The 23,392-nt window shown below is 40.8% G+C and overlaps 1 protein-coding gene across 2 annotated transcripts; it reads right to left on the bottom strand.

The window, feature by feature from the left end:
- Window positions 1-62: 62 nt before the first annotated feature.
- On the bottom strand, window positions 63-17,443 carry HBP1 (HMG-box transcription factor 1). Of its 2 annotated transcripts, none has more exons than XM_084206190.1 (11): window positions 17,390-17,443; window positions 13,287-13,479; window positions 11,960-12,194; window positions 11,033-11,165; window positions 10,148-10,259; window positions 9,917-10,029; window positions 9,413-9,569; window positions 8,701-8,845; window positions 6,102-6,431; window positions 2,699-2,840; window positions 63-1,154 (listed from the first exon to the last, which is right to left on the bottom strand). In XM_084206190.1, the coding sequence occupies exons 1-11, from the start codon at window positions 17,402-17,404 to the stop codon at window positions 1,137-1,139; spliced, it is 1,593 nt and encodes a 530-aa protein (XP_084062316.1). In that variant the 5' UTR covers window positions 17,405-17,443; the 3' UTR covers window positions 63-1,136. The 2 variants fall into 2 exon arrangements, with proteins under 2 accessions (XP_084062316.1, XP_084062317.1); XM_084206191.1 differs by having other exon boundaries at window positions 13,287-13,475; window positions 17,390-17,422.
- Window positions 17,444-23,392: the final 5,949 nt, after the last annotated feature.

Raw genomic sequence — 23,392 nt, 5'->3', positions numbered from 1 at the left:
TGCTCATTGCTGCAGGGCTGACTTCATGATAGGTCTTCTTCATTTTATAAAATACACAACACCACATTTTAATGAATTTATTTGAAATAATATACAAGAATATAGTGTGCAAAAATCTTAGGGGCAACATCATGTAGACGTGTCATAAACTGAAATTTACAGTTGTGATTCTTAAAAAAAAAACCAACGCACAGCTGTTTAGTACAGGAAAAGCCATGATTGTAAATGTTCACAGCAGAAGCAGTTGTAATCCTAACGCAGCTGCTCTAATTTTAGACAGTTGGAGGAGAAAAAAAAGTAAAGTGCAAGTGTTGCACATATAGTTAAGTGCAAAGTTTGCCCCCACCATAAAGATGTCTTATGGCAAAATAAAATATTGTAGAATATGTGGCAAAGACAAAACACAGAGTTATAACTATGATGGTGATGATATCAACAGCACCACTTTTCTTGAGCTATTTATCCTGTCCGGGCCATTGTTTCCACCACAAAATGACAGCTCTAACTAGTGCCAGCTGATGCAAAAATATCTCCCTTGTGGCTACAAGTTTTCTAAGTGGCATCCCAAGCAGCAGCTCCCTTGCTACATCACACCACACCCTCCATTCCCACGTTCTGGTAACTTACTGGCAGCAGGGCAGGCTGGGAAGCTGGAAGCTGATAATACACTTTGCCATTTCAGAAAATCCCAGGCCCCAGAATCGCAATTAATAATACAGTTGTGCAATACATATTAATCAGCAATAAGAATCAATGTATATAAACAGCTGTTACATATTTTAAAATTCCCCTTTTTGTACATTTTCTTTTAAAAATAAACATTTATACATATCTCCTTCGCCTCTTTCTAAAGTACTTTAGCACCACAGGATATCCATTTTCAAGCCTATATTACCTGATACATAATGAAGTCTGGAAGAAAAATAAGGCAATTTGGTTTAAAATGCTGATAGTTTTTTTAGCTTACTTAATGTTCTATTGTAAAAAGCAAATCTGCACTCAGATCATTTCCACGATGGTGCCAGTATTTTATGGTCACACATAGTCACAACAAATAGTAAGACCTTGATCTTGCATCTTCTCGCCATCAAGCAACAGCCATTTTGTAAATACAGAGTCAACAGGAAAATTCTGGCTTAATGCTGTTGTGAGCCCTGAGAAAAGAGAGGAGAAACCAGGTTAGTGATGACCAAGCAAAGGGCCCAACACTTGTTTTGAAAGCCACAAGTATTTCTAATCATCAGTCAGTTATTCAGAAGAAAACAAAAAGGCCAAAGCAGACACTTTTATTCCCTGATCATCAAAAGACCATCAGGACTTCTGTGTCACAGCCTGGAGCCCACTGTCATTACAGAGTAAGGTTACCAGACTGCAAACAGCTCAGTTCATTGAACTGGAACAATTATAAAGGGTATTTCCTGCTGTAACACTGAGGTAATGGTTTCTGCAGATCCTGTTCTCTTGGCCTGACAACTGTGGGGACAAGGAAAATCCTACTACAAGGCAGGACAAGAAAGCCTTACTAAGGCAAACCCATCACTACTCAGCTACACACCCCTCTGAGTTGCTTCAGGCTCTTAGGTGAGCCTGTGATCTCACCACGCAGAGCTCAAAACTGCAGTAGTGTAAGAGTAGAATAAATAAATAATATTATTTTAACTAAACCCACAAGGAAATGTAACAGAAGCTGTCACTGTTGATTAGAATAGAATGCAGTGAACAGGAAAACAGCTTGTTCCTAGCAGCTGGGATTTGGTGGAACCTTCTGCAACAAGGCACTGCAAACTGCACAAAGTATGTGCAGCAGAAAGAAGCAACTCAGTGTTGGAGCATTTCTTATTCAGTCTTAAGGCAACACTTGCATATGCTCTTGAGAAAAAAGCCTCATTTAGACATCAAAGGATAAAGGGTAACTTGAGGATGAAATATTGCACCACTTGGATGGTTTCACCAACCATGTAGATGAAGTCCACAACACCCTTCAAGCTCCTACCCAGCCATTAAATGGAAGAACTTGGCAAGCACTCTGTGCACCTCAGTGCATCTTTCCTTCCAATCTACTTTTTTAGTTGAACAAGCAGAATCTTATTTTTTTGATGTTTGCTTTACATGATATTTCAGCTTTAAAGCCCTTCTCTTTCTTAATACATCCCCCCCCTACTAATACATTGCTGCAGACTCTTATATTGATGGCTTTCTACAAAGTGGAAAACAATTTCTTTTCCTACAGAAGTAGTGTTATCTACTGTATTTATTTTACAATTGAACAAACTAATAAATGAAAGGGATTCACGGGGAAAAATTATTTTGCTCCTTCAATATCTTTGTATATGCTGATATAAATTATCAGTAAGAAAACTAGAAAAAAGTAAAGAAAAAGCTTTTATGGAAGATAAAAAAATTCAGGTACAACCTTATGAACTCACTTCAAAGCAAAAGACCACGTGCCCTTCCTTTGCATTTCACAAGCACACTAACTTTCAGTACAACAGAATCCTCAGAACTCTCATAAAATATTCAGACAGACCCTCTCCTGATCTGTCTCCTGCCAAACTGCCAAAAGCAGGTTACACAACACAGGGGAATAAATGAAGGTTTCAGCTACTAAGAAAGCAGCTTATTCTGAACCAAACACACTGTAGCCACCCATCTGAACACATGTAACAGCATGATGAAAAAGACTTCTTCACAAACATACAGAATTCGTTCGTTTTCTTTTCCAACAGTCAGGATTTAAACGCTTCTGCTCCTCTGCCAAGGCCTTGGCTTCTAGTGTGTACATCCTTCTTTCCTCATTTTTCATTTTCTTCCACCTGTCGCCAAGTATCACACTTATGGCTCTGCAATATAAATGTTTACAGTACAGTCAGGACAGTGCTGAGAAATACGAGGATTTTTTTGTTTTTGTTTTTATCTGAGCACTTTAAAAAAGTGAGTTAAATGTGGAATTAACACACAAGGAAGAAATCAGCTATATGTTAAAAACTGAAATAATCATTTTTGTGATTATCTTTTCATAGTTCTTTTAGTAGTTAAGCAGCTGAGACTTCTATATTAGCTGAGCATGGGTCAACGCACATTTTAACATTTCAAAGGGTGTACATACAGCAACTGGCATAAACCAGCAAAATAGAGATGTTACAAAAACCACCACCAAATGGTAACTCACATTTGTTTTGCTCTACTTTCATACTAGAAGATCATATGACAGATTTGCTGAAAATATGTTCTCTAATAATTAGAGCAATGAACTGAATATGACCGCAGCCAAATATTTGATTAACTGCAAGTCCCCACGTCTATTTAATCAATATCTGTAGCTTCTACCACCTTTAATCCATCCTGAGTGGAACATACTTATAAGTTCCCATTCCTGTGCAAATGGAACCATTTGTTCTCATACATCTATCACCATTTCCAGAAACTGAATTAATTCCTTTCCTTACAAACTCTAGGTCTTTTGACAACATTTCCCTGTACTAGGCTGCCATATTGCTTAACTTCACTCCCAAATGTTGGATCAATATCCCATTAAAGCTTTAACTCTGTCTTTTAGCTGAATGAAAATCTCTAAACAACAGCTCTTTTATCTATGACTATTAAAGCTACAAAGTGGTTTGTACTTTGGCTTCAGATTACAACAATGAGAGTTCTGTGACTGGCTCTAAGAAAAAAAGTGGACACAACTAAGTCCTTTTCTTTCTCCTATTAATAAAGTTCCTTGCTCGCAGCAAAGATATTCAAACAGAATCAAGACAATTAGAGTGTCATCGACTGTTTCCATAACATGGCACACAGAGCAATCCTGAATGCTGTTCTACACCACAGAAAAAAATGGATTTGACTCCTTCAAGGCCGTGTGGTGCCGTTCAGATTTCTGTGAGCTGCAGAGCACTCAGGGACCACATCCCAAAGTGCCCAGACAGCCCTTAAGCCTGCACTGCCCTGTGCTCTGGTGACTCCTTAGAGCAAATTCCTCCAGGGAGTTTTCCATCCCATCACCATCAAACCCATTTGCACAGCCTGTCTCTTTGGCAGTGGAATTTCTGTTTTTCTATCCAAACTGAGAACCAGTATCTTTGGTCTGTCATCAGAAGCAAACATTCCCAGTTTAATTAGCAGATTTTTCATCTTCTGACAGTATCCAGAGGCCTATCACCAGAAACCTGTCTGCTCTGGGTCACCAGCTTGTACTGGATCACTCACACCCTCAGGAAAGAACACGGTGACCCAGAGAGAGCAGGTCTGCTGTAAAAGCCATTGCCTTCCCAAATAAAGATGCACCATGAAATCTTTTAAACAAAAATATAATTTCCCTCATCTCTAGAAGGTCCACTACTCAAAGAATTTCTGAACACTCAACCAAGTTCAACAGCAGTAACAGCGTTACAGTGAAGAGTATCCGGAAAATAAACAAGTGCAGCCCTAACACCAGCTTTTCAAACATGATCGTGCAGTCCATTTAAGTATCCTGTCACTCTTGACTTGTGCTTTGAATGTTTACAAGCTCACTGTCTTGCTGACATGCCTTGAGCTGTTTTGTCTCAGAATAGGCCATTTACCTCAGAATACCTCAAGTTCTGTACTTTTCTTACTCCCATAAGGAAATAACAGCAGTAAACACACTGTACAAGTGGCTACTATGTTGTAAGATCTACACAGTAATCTGAAAATGACACAAACATTTGAAAAACATGAGAGCTGCCTCCCAGCAGCTAAATTAATGAATGCCTCAGCAACACTTGAGTGACAGTAGCTGAATGCCTGTATCAATTATCACTAGTGCTATTTCTGCCACCCTGTGTTTTATAGATGCCATGGAACTGCAGCCAAAAACTGCACTGCCTCCCAAGCAGGAAACTGAGCAGTGCATTTTGAACCATACTTGTAACTTTGTCATCTCTTTCCTTCAAGGTAAACCTGCTCACTGTCCTGCTTGCTCCCTGAAATATTAAATTCATTTTCACATCCATGCAGCCACAGCTCCAGTTCACTGCATCCATTTGAAATCAGCATTTTCAACTAAATTTATAACCATCATAAACTTTCCTGGCTGACATTCTGTTCCATTTCTCGTTGATAGTTGCAATCAGTGTGAAGGCAGCAGATCTGCTTCGCTGAACTTACTATAAACATTATACAACATCATTGTCAGGACACACAAGACTGGCTGGGATTTGTTTGGCAGAATTTTGTATTTCAGCAGTTACAGCCTCCTTATTAGAACATTATAAAATAGTTAAACTCCTTTCAAAGCTCTGCCAGCTTTAATTTTTACCAGATTTAGTTCAAGAATTTTTATGTCACAATGCAATTTTTACAGTAACAGTTTTTATAAAATTACATAAAAAGTAAAAAATCTGATTGTAAGATCAGTCCATGTTTGTGTGTTTTGGTTTCTATTTACATATGCCAAATTAGCACCAAATGTTACTTAAAATATATGTAATGGAAATCTTAATAAAAAAATAGTTAAAAGCAAACATGCTAGAGATTAAGAACAAAAGAACAAACTAACAAACACCCCCAAAACACAGTCATACAATTCTTCCTGCAAGTTTCAACAGATATTGAATGCCTTTAGGGCAAGAAAAATTTGGCAATGTGCTGTCTGGATGATGATCTTTGAGATATCCTAACTAATCAGTACTCCACTCTTCAACAGAATATACAGACTGGAAATAAATGCTTGTAACTTCAGGACCAATTTGCGATAATATGTCAAGACTTAATTAGGAGAACCAGAAACTCCCTTTTTTCCATTACAGCACACGAGCAGAGCACCTCATCACTGTAAACAACAACAGCTCTGTATTTGTGCCTCTGCCAGTGCACACATACATAGATCAGTTGCTTTACCCCAACGTTTTATCAGAAGGTAAGTTTGCCAAAAATGGTTTGTATCAAGTTCACTGAGTACTGAAAATATTCAGGGTCCACCCATAAACCACCCTTTATGTTAACATCTTTCAAAACTTATTCTTAAAACAATACACACGTTTTATTTCAAATGCAACATTTAGCCTATTTAAATCTTAAAGTGGGACACAGATATTCTTCTAACTCACCAGTAACAGCAAAACTACAGTTTGTATCATTACCTGTTGTCTTTCCCTGGATACATCTGAGTGTATTCAACTCTGTATTTTTTGGCAAAAAGCATGAAGGCATTCATTGGTCTTTTGCACTTGTTTGGAGAAGTGGCACTCACAGTACTTGCAGTCCCTGAGCTGTGGCTTTTGCCAGCTTTGCTGTACAATGGATTGGAGGAAAGATGTGACGATGCAGCAGAGGAACAGTTTTTACTACTGCATTCTGATCTCTCAGCATCTTGATTGTTTGCTCCTCCACAGGACAGCGAAGCGCGACGCTGGCGAGCCATGCTGCTGAGCACATACACTGCAGAGGAGTCCATCGGGGTAAAATCGTAACTGCAGGGAAAAGACAGATCATAAAGCCATCCAGTAATTTTCATATAAAACCCCTAAATATCTGTTCACTCTTCAGTTTTACTACAGTTCTAGTATTTTGTCCTTTTTTGTGTGACATAATGATTTGTGCTCGATGTGGACGTCAGTGTGAAAAACAAAAAAACTACAGGACTTCGGCAGGTAAGTTAGTATTTTCTTCAGTGTGATGAAGACTACAACTTTCCATGTTCTGCTATGCACTTTCCCCAGCTATGTATCTGTTAACTATACTGTGTTTTAAAACTTCATTCTCTTTTTAAACACACTTTTTTCTTTCTGCTTCTGTCCTTACCATAAATTAAACCTGATCAGTGAATGACCAGTACAGAAAGGAAAGAAATGCAAAGAGTTCACTTGCACTAATGTCAAACGTGAAACCACTACATTGAAATAAATTCTATTATATTCACTTCTGTACAAATAACTTCTCTGAGCCGTTGAATACAGACTATTTTACACACAAACCTTCCAGTGAGGTTATAGCCCTGCGCAGAGCCCCGTGACTTGGCAGTATTTGATGCTGTGCCGACAAACGCCTGCCCTCTAGTGACAAAACCGCGACATTCCTCCCCGAGGTATTTGAACAGCGTAGGCGACTTGTTCCCATACAATTCAGACCTCCAAATACGACAAACTCTTGCAATTTTTAGCTGACCAACAACTGCAATTAACTTCTAATCACTAAAGAAATACTTTTACTCCACAGACTGTTACCATCTCTAGGTGGGAAAAACACTCTTGAAAAGGGACTACTGGATCATAAATCTGAACCACTAAGTTACCATCACAAGATAAACATAGAAGATATATACGCTAAGGCTCCTCTTACCTATTGCTCAGCGTGGCTATAGTTGCAGGATTTATGGCCAAAATAAGGGTTTTGAAGAACTCTTTTGCAAACACCAAGTAGAACTACTAGCAAGGAAATACTGCACGTGGCAGTCCAGCCCCTCTCTGCAAAGGTAGCTCCTCTGTGGGACAGAACCACACAGAAGAGTGGAGCCCAACAAGTGGCCTCCACCATCCCTCATCAGGAAAGTACAAAGCGGCAAAGAAGGGATAATGCTGACCACCTTGCAGGCTATCACAAGATAAGGAGAAAGGACCTCTGTTCTACAACAGGCTAACACCATTCCTATTCCTAATCTCCTTCCCATAACACAGAAACAGAATTTTGTTTTTAGTTCTTCTGTCCTGTTATCACAGCTGCAGCTGCTGCATGCTCCTTACTCACTCACTCCCTTCTGCCCAGAAGGACAAGGAATTTGAAGTCAGCTGGGCTGCAAATTAGTAAGCAGCCAGAAATCCAGATTTTCCAGTGAGATGTAGTTACCATGATTCTAACAGCTAACTTGGAGTAACTCATATGCTGTCATATGCCCAGACAGCATATGAGTGAAACCAAGCAATCTGAACTTGTTCTATGCCAGACTGAAATCATACAAGAGCTCCCAGGGCTAGAACTGCAAAGAGCATCTTAAATTCCTTTTTTTCTGTTGTTAAAAACCAAAGTGCAACTAGATTAAAAACAGATGCTAAAAAGACACTAACATCATAGGAAAATTTGGATTTTACTAAACCTTAAAATCTCAAAATAGTATGGAAAAATCTTTATTATTTCCTTAGATTCAGAGTAATTTATGTTGAACAGGACCTTTGAAAGTAATCTGGTTGAAGTTCTAGCTCTGGTAAACCCCAAAGTGAATCAAACTCTTAAGTTAGGTAAGTTTGATCTAATAAAAAGAAAGCCAAAACCCAGAATACACAAAAATAGTAAGATTACAAACATACTGTATTCTAGAGCACATGCATTTACCATTAAGGAACTACTCAGAAAATTCAGATGTATTGTTGCATATGAAGCATAAGATAACAGCTGGCAGACATACTATTGTCAGAAAATTGTACTCGGTTTTTCAAACATAATCCACTTTACCTGGAAAATTTATAAAGACAATATATATATTTTTACTGCTTTATCTAATCTGCCTTAAACTATCATAAAAAGAGGCTAAAAAGTTATTTCACTCCAAGGCACTACTTTGCAGTTTAGCAGAGCACATAATTACACAGCTTTCCTAGTACTGAGTATTAATTTTTCCCTATCATTTATCTTGTATTGCCAAAACTATTCTCTCTCTCCTCTATATAATGTGTCAAATTCTTCCAGACTTAAGGTGCCTACTCATTAAATACAAGAACCACTGAGGCCACTTTATCCAAAAATTACCTTTTAAATGTATCAAAAACACCTGAATCATCAAAGTTAATGGCATCAGGGTGTCCAGGAGGTAGACACAGATCTCCAAGATGCATTTCACAGCATGGAATGCCATGCTGTACCACAGTCAAGCTTGGATAAAAAGATGACCAACCTGAAGTGGTAAAGAGTTAAATTAGACAAACGGCCAGACAATCTCTCCAGTTCTTTATTGGAGCAATCCTATATCTTGAAATTACATAATTTCATAAAAATGTTCTGATGTAATTTCTTTCACACAAAAGAAAAATCAGAAACTCTTACTTAGGAAATTCTTATTGCAAACAGTATATTTTTATCTCAAATAAAATCTCATTCTAGCAAAAAAGGAATCAAATCCTGGAGACTTTTACCATCAGAAGTTCCATTTTTAGCAAGTGAGAAAAGCCTCCCTTATTTGCAGTTTCCTGTCTCCCCCACCCCAGTCTTTCTGCTTTCCAGAGCTCCATTGATATACTCAATGAAATGTTTCCTTATGAGATAGGCAGTATTCCAGGAGCTTTATGGCTTTACAGGTTTTCTTGTTTGTTCATATTCCAGATTTCTTTACAAAGATAGTAAACTGTTTCTTACACCACAACTTTTATCACTTTCATGAACAGTATGGGATGCCAACAAAATCTGCAGTCACTTTCTGAGAATATTTTAATGTGCAACCAAGTGTACTTGAGGTATTTCATACCTTTATTTTTAACATAAAATGGATGATCGAGTCTGCATTCTACAGTAAGCAAGCCATCCTCCACTGTGCCAGGATCAAAAGTCAGCTTCAGCACTGACTCACCACAGGAAATGCTTTCTTCATGAGAAATCAACTTCAAACCATTGGAACCATAGTCCTGTTAACACACATACAGTTCAAAAAATTTCCCCCAAGAAAAGCATAAACCAGTACATACTCTAGGTGTATACTCATCATCATACACTGTATTAAAAAATAACAATATTCTAATTTGTGTTTCTATCTAGCTAGAAACTAATAAAGATGATATACATTCAAAACATACATAAATTAATTCAGTTCAAGTGCCTTTCTGTGAGATCCACAAACAGCATAGTGATCAGCTCTAAACAACATTAATGTCAACCTATTTTCCTGAGACGGTAATTAAAGGCACAGGGGTAATGTAAGAAACAAAGTATTTGCTACAGGTATTGCAGTGAGTTTGTTAGAACTAACAACTACCTTGTAAGGACTGACTGGGAGGTTTTCCTCTTTTCCACAGCTTTCAGATCTTGCAAACTCTTCAACATCCTGCCATTCTTTATTGCGTCCTTTATGAAAGCACAAGCGAGAGCCTAACAGATTTTTTCAAGTAAAAAAGAACATTAGTGTTAGGTTAAAAAGGCTGTGCTACAAGGAAAAAAAGACTACAAGATAAAACAAATACTTATTTCATGACACATGTTATTTTACCTTTTAGAAAACAATGCCAGACAGTTGAGGGCCAGGAATGGCACCATCCTAAATCATCATCATCTGAAAGTGATGACATGCAGAAAATGCCAGATTCTGATTCACTATTTGCCTATTTAAAAAAAAAGCAAAATGGTGTTGGTATTTTACAGCAGAGCATTTTAGGGCTGGTCTTATATGTCTTAAGACAGTCTCTAATTTGCACTTGTGGCATCATTTTACCTTAAATACTAATAGGAATGTAACATGAAGACAAAGATTAAAGGAATGCAATAAATGTGAATGGATTGTTTTCATCTCCTTTTCTGAGATGCATCCTGACATTTTTGGGTTTCATTCTCTGAGATTCATTTCATCTCAAAGGATTATCTTACACTCATTTGTAAGCATTTTACACCTCATCATTCCTTAGTCATCTACAAAATCATTTAAAGCACATTACACTATGGTCCAGTTACTGGAAAGCTGTAGGCTCAGGCAGTTGTAGATAAATCCCTGGAGAAAATTCACTGTTGTTAACAGACAAATTTCAGATACCAATTAATGTATGGGAAAAGGAGACACAGGACTGACAGGTTTTGTGCATCTCAAAGGAGAGGGATCTGTATTTCCTTCTGAGGTATCAAATTAGATAAGTTTTTTAAAGCTTGCTGTAGAAGGAATCATAATAGAAGCAGAGCTTTCTTAGAAAGCGATCTCATAATAAAAAATATTAAGTAGCACTACAAGCCTACCCTGTGTGGTAAAAAGAAAAGCAACAGAAAATCTAGCTTAAATAGCAGTAGTATTAACACTGAACAGATTTTTTAAAGCTAGTTTCCCTTGTAAAAAAACTTAACCCATTGGTCATACATGTTTATTTTAAAATGTTTCAGAACAACTCACCCTTTCATGTCTGACTGGTGTTTCATCCACATCATTCTTGGAGAAGTTAGGATCACTGTTTGAAGATCCTGGTGGAGGACGTGCATAGGAATGTAAACTTTTGCTTGTTGCTATTATGCGAACAGGAGATGATCTACAACAGAAACATGTATTTTAAAATATCTCAGATTAAGATAACGTGAGACTTTGCTGCCATTACTCTAAAATGCTTTTATTGCAAATATTTCTGTTTGCATGATCTGAACACCAAACAAACCTCCCACACACTAGTATTCCAATGGGATGATTAAAGGGCACAAGCTCAGGCAAAGAGAATACTTAGCATAACTCCTGCATAGGTTCTATACAGCACCCAAATGACAGTATTACTTCCACAGAGGCATCTCCTTAGCACAATGCTGAAGTTTTTACAAATTTTCTTAAAAACCTAAAGAAAAACTGTACAATAAAAAGTGAAGCCCAGAAATTTCCAAGATCCCACGCTTGCTGCTCACAGCCTTACAGAATTTAAAGATCACAAACCTGAGACAGATATCACTAAAATACACATTGCATTAGATTTCCAACTAGCTGTTAAAAAAAAAAACAACAAATCTGAAGTCTGTGCATCAGAAAGCTTTAAGAATTTAATGTAAGAAATTCTTCTTAGTTTTTATCTGCTGCTTCACATGAGGTAAATGTCCATAATTTGTGAGCCTGCTGTGGATAGGCAATGTCTTCACATCATCCCATGTCATTCACAGCTGGAAACTAAGCAGCTTTTGCACCAGGCTCTGAGATGAGTTCTGTGCATACTTTCACAGAATGAATAAAAAGACCAAACAACAGGGCTCCAGTTAAAAGTCAGAGGGTGTAAAGAGTAAAGAAAATACTTTGGAGACAGGATTATAAATCTCTAGAGTTCAAAACTGAAGTAAGTGTCAGTACCTGTTATAAAAAGCGCACTGCATCAAAGGACTCTGAGGACTTGTGGCTATATTTGCTAATTCTGTCAACCAGTTCACCCCATTCTCACAAGAATAAGCATTTTCTGGATTGCTGTTTGAGGTATGTTGGCTCCATGAAGGCCTTGAACATTCCTGATGTGAAACATCAGCACCAAGCTGAAAAAGTGCAGGTGGGGTAGAATCTGTCTGCACAGCCTGTAATTCAGGAAGATCATCTACAAACAAATGCACAAGTTATCATAATTATACTCAATTCTTGGCTGTCTACTCAATTTGATACCAAATATTACAAATTTGGTGGAAAAAATGAACCACAATAAAGTAATTTTATTTTCTCATATGACAACTACCAACATTTCACAAACCCTGTTCATAAAAATGAACAGAGAAATTGTAACATCTCTAGTCGATTATATATTCACACAAGAAATTTAAGAAAAAATTAGGTAACTAAATAAAAATGTAGTTCTGATTTTAAAGTTTTTACTAGATTGACCAGTTTACACAGAACTATACTGCAGTATTATTCAAAAACAACATGCTTCACTACAATACAAAAACATTCCACAATAGACAACTAAATTAATCTGTCCTTGAAGGTATGACGCTAAAAAAATTCAACATCAGACCATGTTCAAGGTAAAAGGCTCCCACCAGGGAACCAAAGTTAAATAACTCAGATTAAATAAATCATGAAAGCTGGGTATACAGCCAGCCTGGTACGGTGACTTCCCATCAACCCCAAATATACACCTTTCCTATCCCATACAAAGTAACAGAAAAGACCCCAGCTTGTTAACAGAGGTCTGTGCTATGTGTTGTCATGTAATTAAGTATCATTATTCTTAATCACTCCATAATTTAAATTAAATGTGTTAATATTTTACAGATTACATTGATACTTTCTAAGGTATATGATGTTTTTCTCCAGTCTGTAAGAATTGAAGTAATCTTCCTCCATCCCAGAATCTTTATTTGCAGATCTAAAGCAACGTGATTCCTTTAGGAGGAGCTCTTGAGCTTTCTGTTTGTTTTTCTTGTGCCAAAAACCCTGTTCCTCTGGGGATTAGAAGCAGAAATTTGTGGCTCGGAGTTCAAGAACATATTTGAGTCAACAGGCCAGTGTGTCAGAACTGGAAATGGGTTGAAGGGAAAAGTGACTGCAAATACTTCAGATGTCACAATTCCCTGCCCTACCCAAGTTAAAAATCAACAATTTCATTCAATCAGCTTCCAATAATTTCAGTATAGGAAATCTAAAACAAACTTCAGAATTCAGTTTCCTCTGAAAAAATCTTGTTATTTACCAAGTTCCATGTGCTCATCACAGGATGCATATCCAGGAGAAGAGGGCAGGTTTTCATTACACTTCAGCAACTCCAGTGACTCGTTCATCCCTGAAGTTCTCTTGTCCACTACTAGAAGGAGTTTCTGAACTGCATTAGGCATTTGATTTGTCTTCACTTCCCACACCATGTTAGGATGCTCCAAAGTATCTGACTTTAGAAAGACAGAGGTTAGAAATTTGTATACTTGTGAACTGTTTTAAGTTGCATCTGATATAGTACTTGATTATCAGGGCCCTAAATCCTCATTAGTCTGTTGAATATCACAGCATATTTTAGGGGTGTCTAGACACAATTTTGTACAATCCTTACAGAAAACAGAGCTAATTCTGAAGTCAAGAGGCTACCTTTGGCCCTGGCCACCTGAGTTTCTAGTATCTTGAAGAATGGAGACTTCCTGGCACTTTCCCTGTTCCAGTAACCACTCTTGCCGTAAAGAAGCTGTTCCTTATGCAGGTTTGAACTTCCCACAGCCTGTGCCCACTGCCTTCAAGAGCCTGGAGTTACCTCAACCATCACTCAAGCCAAGATAAACATTCACTTGGTACCCTAAGCCACTCAGCCCATCACAACAGGCAACCAGATGGGTCAGACAAGATTTGATTTTGGTTCATCTGTCCTGGCTATTCCAGACAACTTCTTGCCTTACAAAGAGGGTGGACATGGCTGTCAGGAGAATTTGCCCCATAAAATACCTGAAGGCTAAGGCTGACTAGTCTGTACTTTCCCCACATCCTCCTCCTTGAAGCCTGGTGTGACATTTTCTTCCTTCCAGTTATTGGGAGCCATCCTGCCACCTAATCCAATGCTTTTTGGAGACCATCCTCACAATATGTCCCTGCCCACAGCAGGGGGCTTGGAACTAGATGACCTTTAAGGTCCCTTCAAACCCAAAACCTTCTGTGACCCACAAGTGACACTGGCCTGGAGGGATCCCATCTGTCCCACTGCCTCATGCACAGATGCCTCACAGAACCGGCCTGCCCCTCACTTGCTCCAGGTCTACCACAGACAAAGAAGTGTCTTGCTCTCTCAGAGGCAGGTTGCTACACCCAGGGACTTGAGAAACCTGGGAACAGGCCTGGAAAATGAAGATCAAAGCAAAAATGCTGTCCTCCACCTTGTGAGATCAGGCCTCCCCTGCCATTTAGGACCAGGCCCACATTTTCCCCAGTTGCCCTTTCAGCACCAAAAGGTCTCTGCAGAAGCCTTTCCCACTACCCTTCCCATCTCTGGCCTCCAGGAAGAGTCTCAAACACACTGCACTCCTAACATCCTTCACTGTGTTGCAAATGGAAAAATAAAGATACCTCTACTGGAAGATTTCACTTCAGTTTCATTTCCCCAAATCCTAGTAAAGTAATGTTTATACCAAACCCACTATGTCAGACCATCAGCAGAGATCTGTGTGCTTATTCTACACAACAACTGTCTCTAAAACCTGGTAAACAATGTTATTCCAATCTTTAGTAATTTGGTTATCTACTTTTTTTTTTTTTAAGATGAGGATGAATTAAAGCTACCATAAGATGATTAGCTTGTACTTTAATGAAGCGTCCTTGAAAAAATAATAATGAGTCTCTTCCAAAAGAGAAGACAGCTTGTAAGAAAGAAAACGTGAGAAGTCTACCATATGTACGTCCACTAAGTAAGCTACATTAGAGAAATACCAACAATAGCTTAAAAAAGTACAATATTTTCATATCATAGAATGACTGGGTTGGAAAGGACCTCTGGAAGTCATCTAGTCCAGCCCCCCTCTACTCTAAAGCAGGTTCACCTACAGCAGGTTGCACAGGATCACATCCAGGAGGGTTTTGACTGGAAAATTTCTACCCTTCTGATCTCCTAGTCTTTCAAATATATGCAAAACTTATATAAACTTGCATGCTAAACATAAAAAAATGTTTGATTCTACTCAAATGGCACTACTACAAAGCTACCTACAAAGCTACCTCAGCTTATTCTGATTTTAAGGTGGAGAAGAAAGATCATAGAAATGGGAATATATAACTCAAACTATCTGTGACATTATTTTCACCTCCAGAAAACATCTTTAACAGAATTTATACTCCTGTCATCCATGAGGGACAGTAAAATTATGGAACACCACAAGAGCAGACAGCTCAGTTATTTCTGAACAGAAAAACTAAATCCCAGTAGTACAGGTCAGGACCTTGAAGATTATCTCCAACTAATCAACTCTGAAAAGCCACTCCTTGTTTTTCTGGCTTATCTACGTCTTTCCTTTCCCTCCTTCTGCCCTTTTGTTTATTTTTCTCTCTATTTTTTCCTCTCTTCCTGTCCCATTTTCCTTCCAAAATGAAGAAGCAAACTTATTTCTAGAATGTTACCTTCTCCTTCCTTCCTGCCAGGTGCCAAGACTTGAAAAGCCCATGTCCTAGTATCCCAACACTCTGAAGGTCAGAGATAAGGTACAGATACAAAATGCTAGTCTGACAAGAAAGATACTTGTTTGAGAAATGAATTATTCCTCCAAGTCACAAGAATTTCTCCAAACCAAAGCCATCTGGGTACAAAAGCCAAAAAATCCTCTAACAAATGAATTACAATGAAATTGAAAGAGAATTACAGAGAAAAACAAAGTGCCCAACTTTACTTTTCAATTTTTTTATTCTACTTCGTTCCTGCTTTGGACATCATGTCCTTCTCCTCAGGCTTTCAGTGGTTTGAACATGAAGGGGATTGGTCATTAACTAGCTTGTAAAGATTTTTTTAAAATTCAACTTTATGTTGAAAATTTGTTGTGTCAGATGTTGTCTAGAACCACGCCTCACAGGACTAAAATTACTGCGGCTGTCTTTGGGGGCTAAATGAAATTATTACTTTGTGCTTTAAAGTAAGTGAATTTGTCATGCTAAAACAAATGGCACCAGTAACAAAGACTATTAATTGAACCACGTCTATTTCTGAGGGACAAAAATAAACTTGGGAGAAAAGTAAATAAAGACTGTGGCTGAGAAAGGGTTCAGCAGGAACTGGGCAGCATCCACCCAAACCGCACTGCGCAGGAATGCCTGGGTGGAAGTGCTTCCCGTGGCTTTTTTCCTTCTGCTATTTGCCTTTCTTCCCCCAACCTACTGACGAAGTTTCAGGCCAGGTCTACGCCTGAGCAATAAGCTGGACGGAGTTTAATTTGGAGAACAGCTTCTCCAAGCAAAACACAACATACTGGCAAGACTGGATCTACACCAGGGACTTTTCCTGGCGCAGCTGCTTTGATCAGGAATCCTCGCTGCACATCCCCGGCCGTGCCAGAGCGCGCAGCCGAGGCAGAGCGTGATTCACCATGTTTTCGAAGCCCGGGCGGCCTGTTCGCTGACGCAGGGCGGGCCGCGCTGCCCCCGCCGCCCCAGCCGCGCCGCGGGTCCCTGAGGGCGGCGCTCCCCGGGCGGCTCGGGGGCGGCGGAGCCCCGGGAGGAGCCCCCAAGGCGCCCCGGGAGGAGCCCCCCGAGCCCCCCTCACCCGCAGCCCCTCAGGGGCTCCTCCGCCCGTCACGTGACCTTGTTTACACCCGCGGCCGCACGGCGCAGGCGCGCTCGGCCCCATTCATTCGAACTGCGTAACACCGGCCCGGGGGGGCCCCCCCGCGCCCCGGCCGCCGCTCCCCCCGCGGGGCTCACCCGCACCCACGGGCACCCCAAACACTCCCCGTCCCGCACAGCCGCTGCTCCCGCAGCGGGCACGGCGCCCTCGCTCTGACAGACCGGGGCGGGCAGCCGCTCCCCGGGGAAAACAAGGGGGGGACACCCCCCCTATGCCGCTTGTTTTCATGGTTTGAGAGGGTACAAATCGGGCCGGCAGACCCCGTGAGTTTCAACCCAGCGGTGCGGGAGGGTGGCGGCTCTGCGGGGCCGGTCAGGGAACGCGCACAGTAAACAATGTCCGACGTTCCCGTCGCCGTCAAAAGACTGGACCCTGCCACCTCCTCCGCTCGACCGGCGGCCGCTACCACTGCTGTCTGACCTACCGAACCCCTCCCGTCCCCCGCCGGAGCCTCGCAGCCCCCAAAAAGCGGCAGCTCGAAACTTTGTAGCACTTACCGAACCCGTCGCCATTACCGAGCTCCCCTCGGCTGCCCCCCCCGCCCCGTTCTTTCGGCGGGTCCCGCCCCCCACAGGCGCTACTCGGGCGCTGAGTGGCCAGAGGCGACGTTGCTCAATTCGCACCCGCTTTCTATTGGCCGGCTGGCCTGCCTGTCAGGACTCCTCCCGGAGGGCGGGCATGTTTTGCCTCTCCTGCACAGCGGATTGCACCTCGCCGTACATCAATCACCGCCATTCGGCGCTTCGATTGGCCGATGCCTCGGCCAACGCGCGCAGAAGCACTCTGGGAGCTGTAGTCACCACGGCGGCCAGCGCCTGCCCACGGGTCCGCGATAAGACGACAGCCCCCAGGATGCCCCGCGCGGCCCCGGCGATAGTAAACAAGCGGCGCGGGACACGTGTACCCGGCCCGGCCGCTGCCCGCCCGCGCCCCCGGCCCGCACGGCCCACACGGCTCCGCACGGCCCCGCCGCCCCGGGCCGCCCCCAGCAGCGCTGTGCGGAACGGGCCCGCGATGGGCCCGAGCCACGGCGGCGGCGCCGAGGGCAAAGGGAGTTGCTAAAGGTCAGGGAGTGAGTCAGCAGCTGCGCTCGGCCTCCGCGCTGGCCTCGGCCCTCGCCGCTCTTTCATTAAAAAGGCACTGCCGGGAGCTTAGGCCCAAAATACAAGTTGGGGTTGGGAGGAGAAAATAAATTAAATCCATGCAGGTTTATCGGTCCAGTAGTGTTTCCCAGACAGTCCCATACATTTATTGCCAAAATAACAGTGTGGTTTGGTTAAACATTACTATTAAAACATTTTCCCACTTTTACCCATTAACTCCAGGAGATCAGAGAGACACAACTCTTCCAGAGACCACATCTTCGTCATAAAATAGATTAATTACTATGCGTGATGTGATACAAGGCAAGTACATGCACAATTCAGAAATAGACAATATTTTAGAAACTGAGGACAGCCATAATATTTTACAATTGTTGGGATTTTTCCAACAAATGCACTTCTTAGCCTGATGGAATAATGTCACAACATCATTCCAGAAATGAGAATGTGTCTTAAATCCTGTCTCAGAACCTTTGCTGTAATTTGGTATCTGCGACAGTTCTGCCTTTCAGGGACTGCCTTTCATAGCGCTGCATGAAAATAAGAAGAAAAAAATTTTTTAAAAACCCACAAAAAACCACAAGTTAAAGCGAACTGGTTCCCTGTTTGGTTAGCGGCCACTAGAGGGAATGCTGGATTGTTGTTCCCACAGGCCTACAAGGCCTACAAAGGCAATACAATTTAAAAGGAAATTATACAATTTAAAAGAAAATTATACCATCTTTGTACTTGGCATCATGACACACTTAGTCTGCAGATGTTATTGGCACATCAGTTTGAGATTTGCCTTTTCCACGAAGTATAGTTTGCCTCTCAGTAAAGTCATTGCCAGCTGTAGGCACTGTTTGAAGACATATATTACTCTGAAAAACACCCAGTACCTTCTGCAGTGTGAACTGGAAACTATTACTCTCTGTAAGCAAGCTTAGCTTTAAAGGGAAGTAGAAAAGTGAATCCCATGGAATTTAACTCAAAATCTTCTGTGCTTAACGATCAAACAAACATGTGCTTAATGACCTTTACATATTCCCAATTTGAAAATATTATTTAAATAAGTACCTTGAGGAAGATAATCTTAAAAGTAATACTGAGATTCAAATATTAAATGACAAATATTAATGAAGACTAGACAGCTTATTGTAATATCAGCTGTCTACCCCACATCCCACAAGCTCACATTTTCCCTATATTAACAGTTCAGGCTTTTTCTAAATAACTGATACATCTTTATATAAGAAAGCTTTCATGACATTCCATCTCTAAAACAAATTCTTTTAATAAGTAGAAAGCTGGTAAACCAGGAACCATCTTTTTTACACCCCTCCACAATAAAATTAATTTTAAGGCTGTGTTTCTTCCCCTTCTCTTTTGATCTCCCTTATACATCTAAACAGCCTTTAGGCTCTTTGGAGAGACATCTAAGCTTCTTGGGCATTTTAATGTGTTTCAGCCAGATGGAGGTGGGGCAGGAGACCTGGGCATGCAGATGTCTCCACGCTGCAAACTGCCTTCTGTGCCCGTGGTACAGCCCTTGCCACGCAAAACTCACCATGTGCTCTTCTGAAAGCTCCCTCTGCCACAGTGTGGGACATGGAAACGGCAGAGGCCTGATCCAGCAGCTACAGAAGATACAGAATCCTGTCTCAAAGTCCCATCTTTCTTCAGAAGAAGTCTGTTGGCCTAAAGGATATTAATGTTCTTATGGAGCACATTTCCCCCCTGCTACGTACTTTCTGGACACAAAACAAAATAGCTTTACTGTGAAGATTCACAGTTCTCTACGAAAGCTTCATGCATGAGAGTTAGCTGTGAAGCCCAGTCCTCTGAGATCCACTGGCCCAGATTCCAGACACAGGTCTAGACAAGTAAATACCACTGCTGAATTAGAGCCCCAATATCACGCTGGAATCTATGACATACCCAGAAAGCACCAAAATATGAATTCTACCTAAGACTGAGATTAAAATCTTGTAGAGATGAATGTCTGAACTGTTTTGAAATTCTAAAAAGAGTCATGTAACAGCTTTCTTGTTTTCAAATCTACCTCTTCTTTGCATACAGTAAGTGAAGATTTACTCAGTGAGGATATAAGGGAAAATAAGTAAAGGGACAGGTAGTCCATGCAGTAGATGACAGCAAGACACACAAAACTAACAAAGCTTACTCATTAACCCATGGCTCAAGGCAAGTATGTATCACATAAATTTCAGAATTAAGATTATGTCAAAGCCATGCTCCTTGCTCTGAATGCTTGGTCTCTAATTAAATCATTACTCCCCCTCCACACACCCTACCATGCCTTACTCCATGCCCAAATGAATGGGTGCTCAGAGAATGAATCAATACTGTGTAACACAGGCACTCTTGGTACCTTTGCTGATTCAGTTGCTTCTGCTGTTGTAAGAGGTAGAAAATAAGGTGGGGGATTGGGAAGTGTTAGTCTTGAGTTATTGTCACATTATGTGTGGCTACCAAGAAGCACTAAACAAACAGGAGACTACAATTAGAAAATACTGATTAATTTGCATCTTAGCTATTTGCCTCTTAAAATTGCCAGGCACAAAGTTAAGAAGCCACAAAGAAGATTTTTTAAATTAGTAATATTTGTTGTGTTAGTAAAATATATGTTATAGATTGGGTTTGTGCCTATCTCCACTTTTAATCCCTCCTGTCCCAAGTCAATCCTGCCCTTATAACACAGCTGTTACTGCTGACTCTCTGAAATAAAACATATCATTATTTTAATCCTGTTGCAGGAGCTTTCACATCAGCATGCAGGCATCCACCCTCAGGAATTAACCAAGCAGTCCACCAGACATCAGAACTTCACTCACCAGAGCTTCTACTCCTAGCCAACATGGCAGCCTCTCTTCAGCAGCCTTTCTGCCTCTCAGTCGAGTTTTCTCCTCACATAAATGACTTGTGAATCTCCTAAAGCTATTTGCACTCATTCCCTCTTCCAAAAGCCATTTGTGGCTTGCTGCAGTGATGCCTGGCTCTGTCCTCCTTCCTACAGACATCCCACACTTCACCTCAGTATCCTCACAGAAGATGCTCTTGGGAATGAAGAGCAAAGGAAAAGAAAACTTCTTGTTCCCAGGAAAGAAGTTATCTATTGAGTGCTAGAAGAGAAATTTCACTTGCCTCCTGCAGTGACTCAAATTGAGGAGAAATAGAATAAATAACAGGGCAGGGATTTTTTTTTCCCCTTCCAAGACAGGTCAGGAATCAATGAGAAATTTATTTCCTGTCATTATGGCACAGATTCCAGTTTCAGCTAAACTGTGCTCAAAGCTTGCAGAAAAACAAATCAAGAAGAGATTACAGAAAAATTGTAGGTTTCCTCTATGCTGGTTGGTAAATTAAAATGCAAGTGAGTGTTTCTGGGCACTGGAATACAATCATCTGTACTGTATGTAATTCATTTTAGAATAGCCCTTATGCAGTTTTTGCACAGGCCAATAGCTAATAATTTTCAAATGTGATTTGGTAAGCACCATAGGCCAAGGACTATCCTCAGCTGGCCATCTGTATATGGCCACCCCATAATATGGAAAGCTGAAAAAAAAAGCTTCCTAGACAGCTTATAAATGAGCCCAGAGAAATCCTGGCAAATAGTATGAATGTTGGCCATTCAGTACTAGCAAGTAGTCTCAGGCACATAAAATTTCTTATGATAGGTACAGCCATAGACATGCAGCCAAAAACCAATGGTACAGTCTAGCTAAGGTTGCTCCACCTGACCCCACAAGGAAAAAGCAACAAAGAGAAAAAGAATACAGAGCTTCTTGGTAAGTTGGATGGATTTTTCTAGATAAACCATTTATCAGAACTGAGTTTCCAGCACCTTCAGAGATGTGAGGGAGCAGGTGCCAAAGGCTCTCTCGGCTGCCAGGAAAGAAGTCATCCACAGAGACCTGCACAGAGCATTATCCTCTCCTAAAAATTCACGGCTGCTCAGCTGAAATAATTCAATACCTTCAAAGAAGACATGACAAAGTATTCATATCATGAATTATGCTATTTTTAGACTGTCCTAATTTAATTTACCTCAGTAAGAAAAGGTTGAGTCAGCAGATACCATCACAATGACCTAGTAGACCCTAATGGCAGAGTTTTTATATGGTCTTGATTGGGCAGCTTCATTTATGTAATAGTTTGGTCTTCATCTTTTCCTTGTTCTGCCATACACACAAAGGCCTCTACCAGTTCTCTGGAAGGAACACAACCCGACCCATGGTATTCAGAGAGCCATGGCAATGCCAGAACTGCACTCCAGCTCATTTTGATTTGCCATCAGAGAAGGGGCAGGGGTGGGACCAAGGGGATGAGGAAGGGAGAATGACTGCCCAGCCAACCAGGCCACTGTGTCCCAGCACAGACCTAGCCAGTCACTCCACTTGCCTTATATCCCCCTACTGCCACTGGCTCTTCACCTGGCTGCCATGAGAATAATCATTTTGAGGGAAAGAAATGGTGTGAAGGAAAAGACAGTATTAAAATCTAATTTTTGTTGGGCTTTTCATACCCTACCAAGATTATTCAGCTTCCTTTCATTCCATGAAGTGAGTGTCCAGCCTGCTAAGCATCTTTCTGAGCCAAAAAGTAGATTAAGAACTTGGAAACAGCCTTGGTATATGTCTGAAGGAAATACAACTCTCAGAACAATTTGAAAATAATCCCAGATTTTGTGAGACAGTCAACAGCACAGATCTGTACAGACTCAGTGTACAAACAGGCAGTTCCTCCCTGGAGTCATAGTTGACAACTGCAGACACAGGAAAGTATCTTAGAAATGAAAAAAAAAATACAGAACCTATAATCATCACATGTATGATTGGACAAAAAGAGCGTTGAGCTAACATAAAAACTTTAACATGAACGTGCAAAAATGTCTAACTTGTGGTAAATTGACTTCCAGCAAGCAAATGCTATCTAATGCAGTAAACATCTGAAAAAAAGAAGACTGAGTTATCAGGTCAGTGGATGTGTGGACAATGACCAGAAGATACTGATTTTGCACATCTGGTAACTCTTGATACAGAATAAACAATAATGTTTGTCAGGGCAAGTGTGCCACGGCCTCAGAGTGGTACAATCATGACATAACCATCACAGGGTCACCTTACAGAAAGCTTAAAGCACCAAACATTTCAAGCAAAACAAAACCAAACCACCAAAACAAAAAAAAAAACCTAAACCCACCATTCCAGCAAGGAGCAGAACAGTCTTTACTGAATAGAAAAGACAACATGAGGGAAGAAAATGGAGTGATGGTGGTTTAGGCTGTAAATGGTTTCACAGTACTCTTCAGAGGTTTCCCTCAAGACTTCCACAGTTGGTCACTTCTGGACCTTAAACAGGAAATCCAGAAGGGAATGATTTCAGAAATGGTTA

This window comes from Fringilla coelebs (genome assembly GCF_963513975.1).
Source record: "Fringilla coelebs genome assembly, chromosome: 5".
In the NCBI taxonomy this organism is placed as follows: domain Eukaryota; kingdom Metazoa; phylum Chordata; class Aves; order Passeriformes; family Fringillidae; genus Fringilla; species Fringilla coelebs.
Note: the sequence above shows the minus strand (reverse complement) of the source record. Positions and strands in the feature narration are given on the sequence as shown.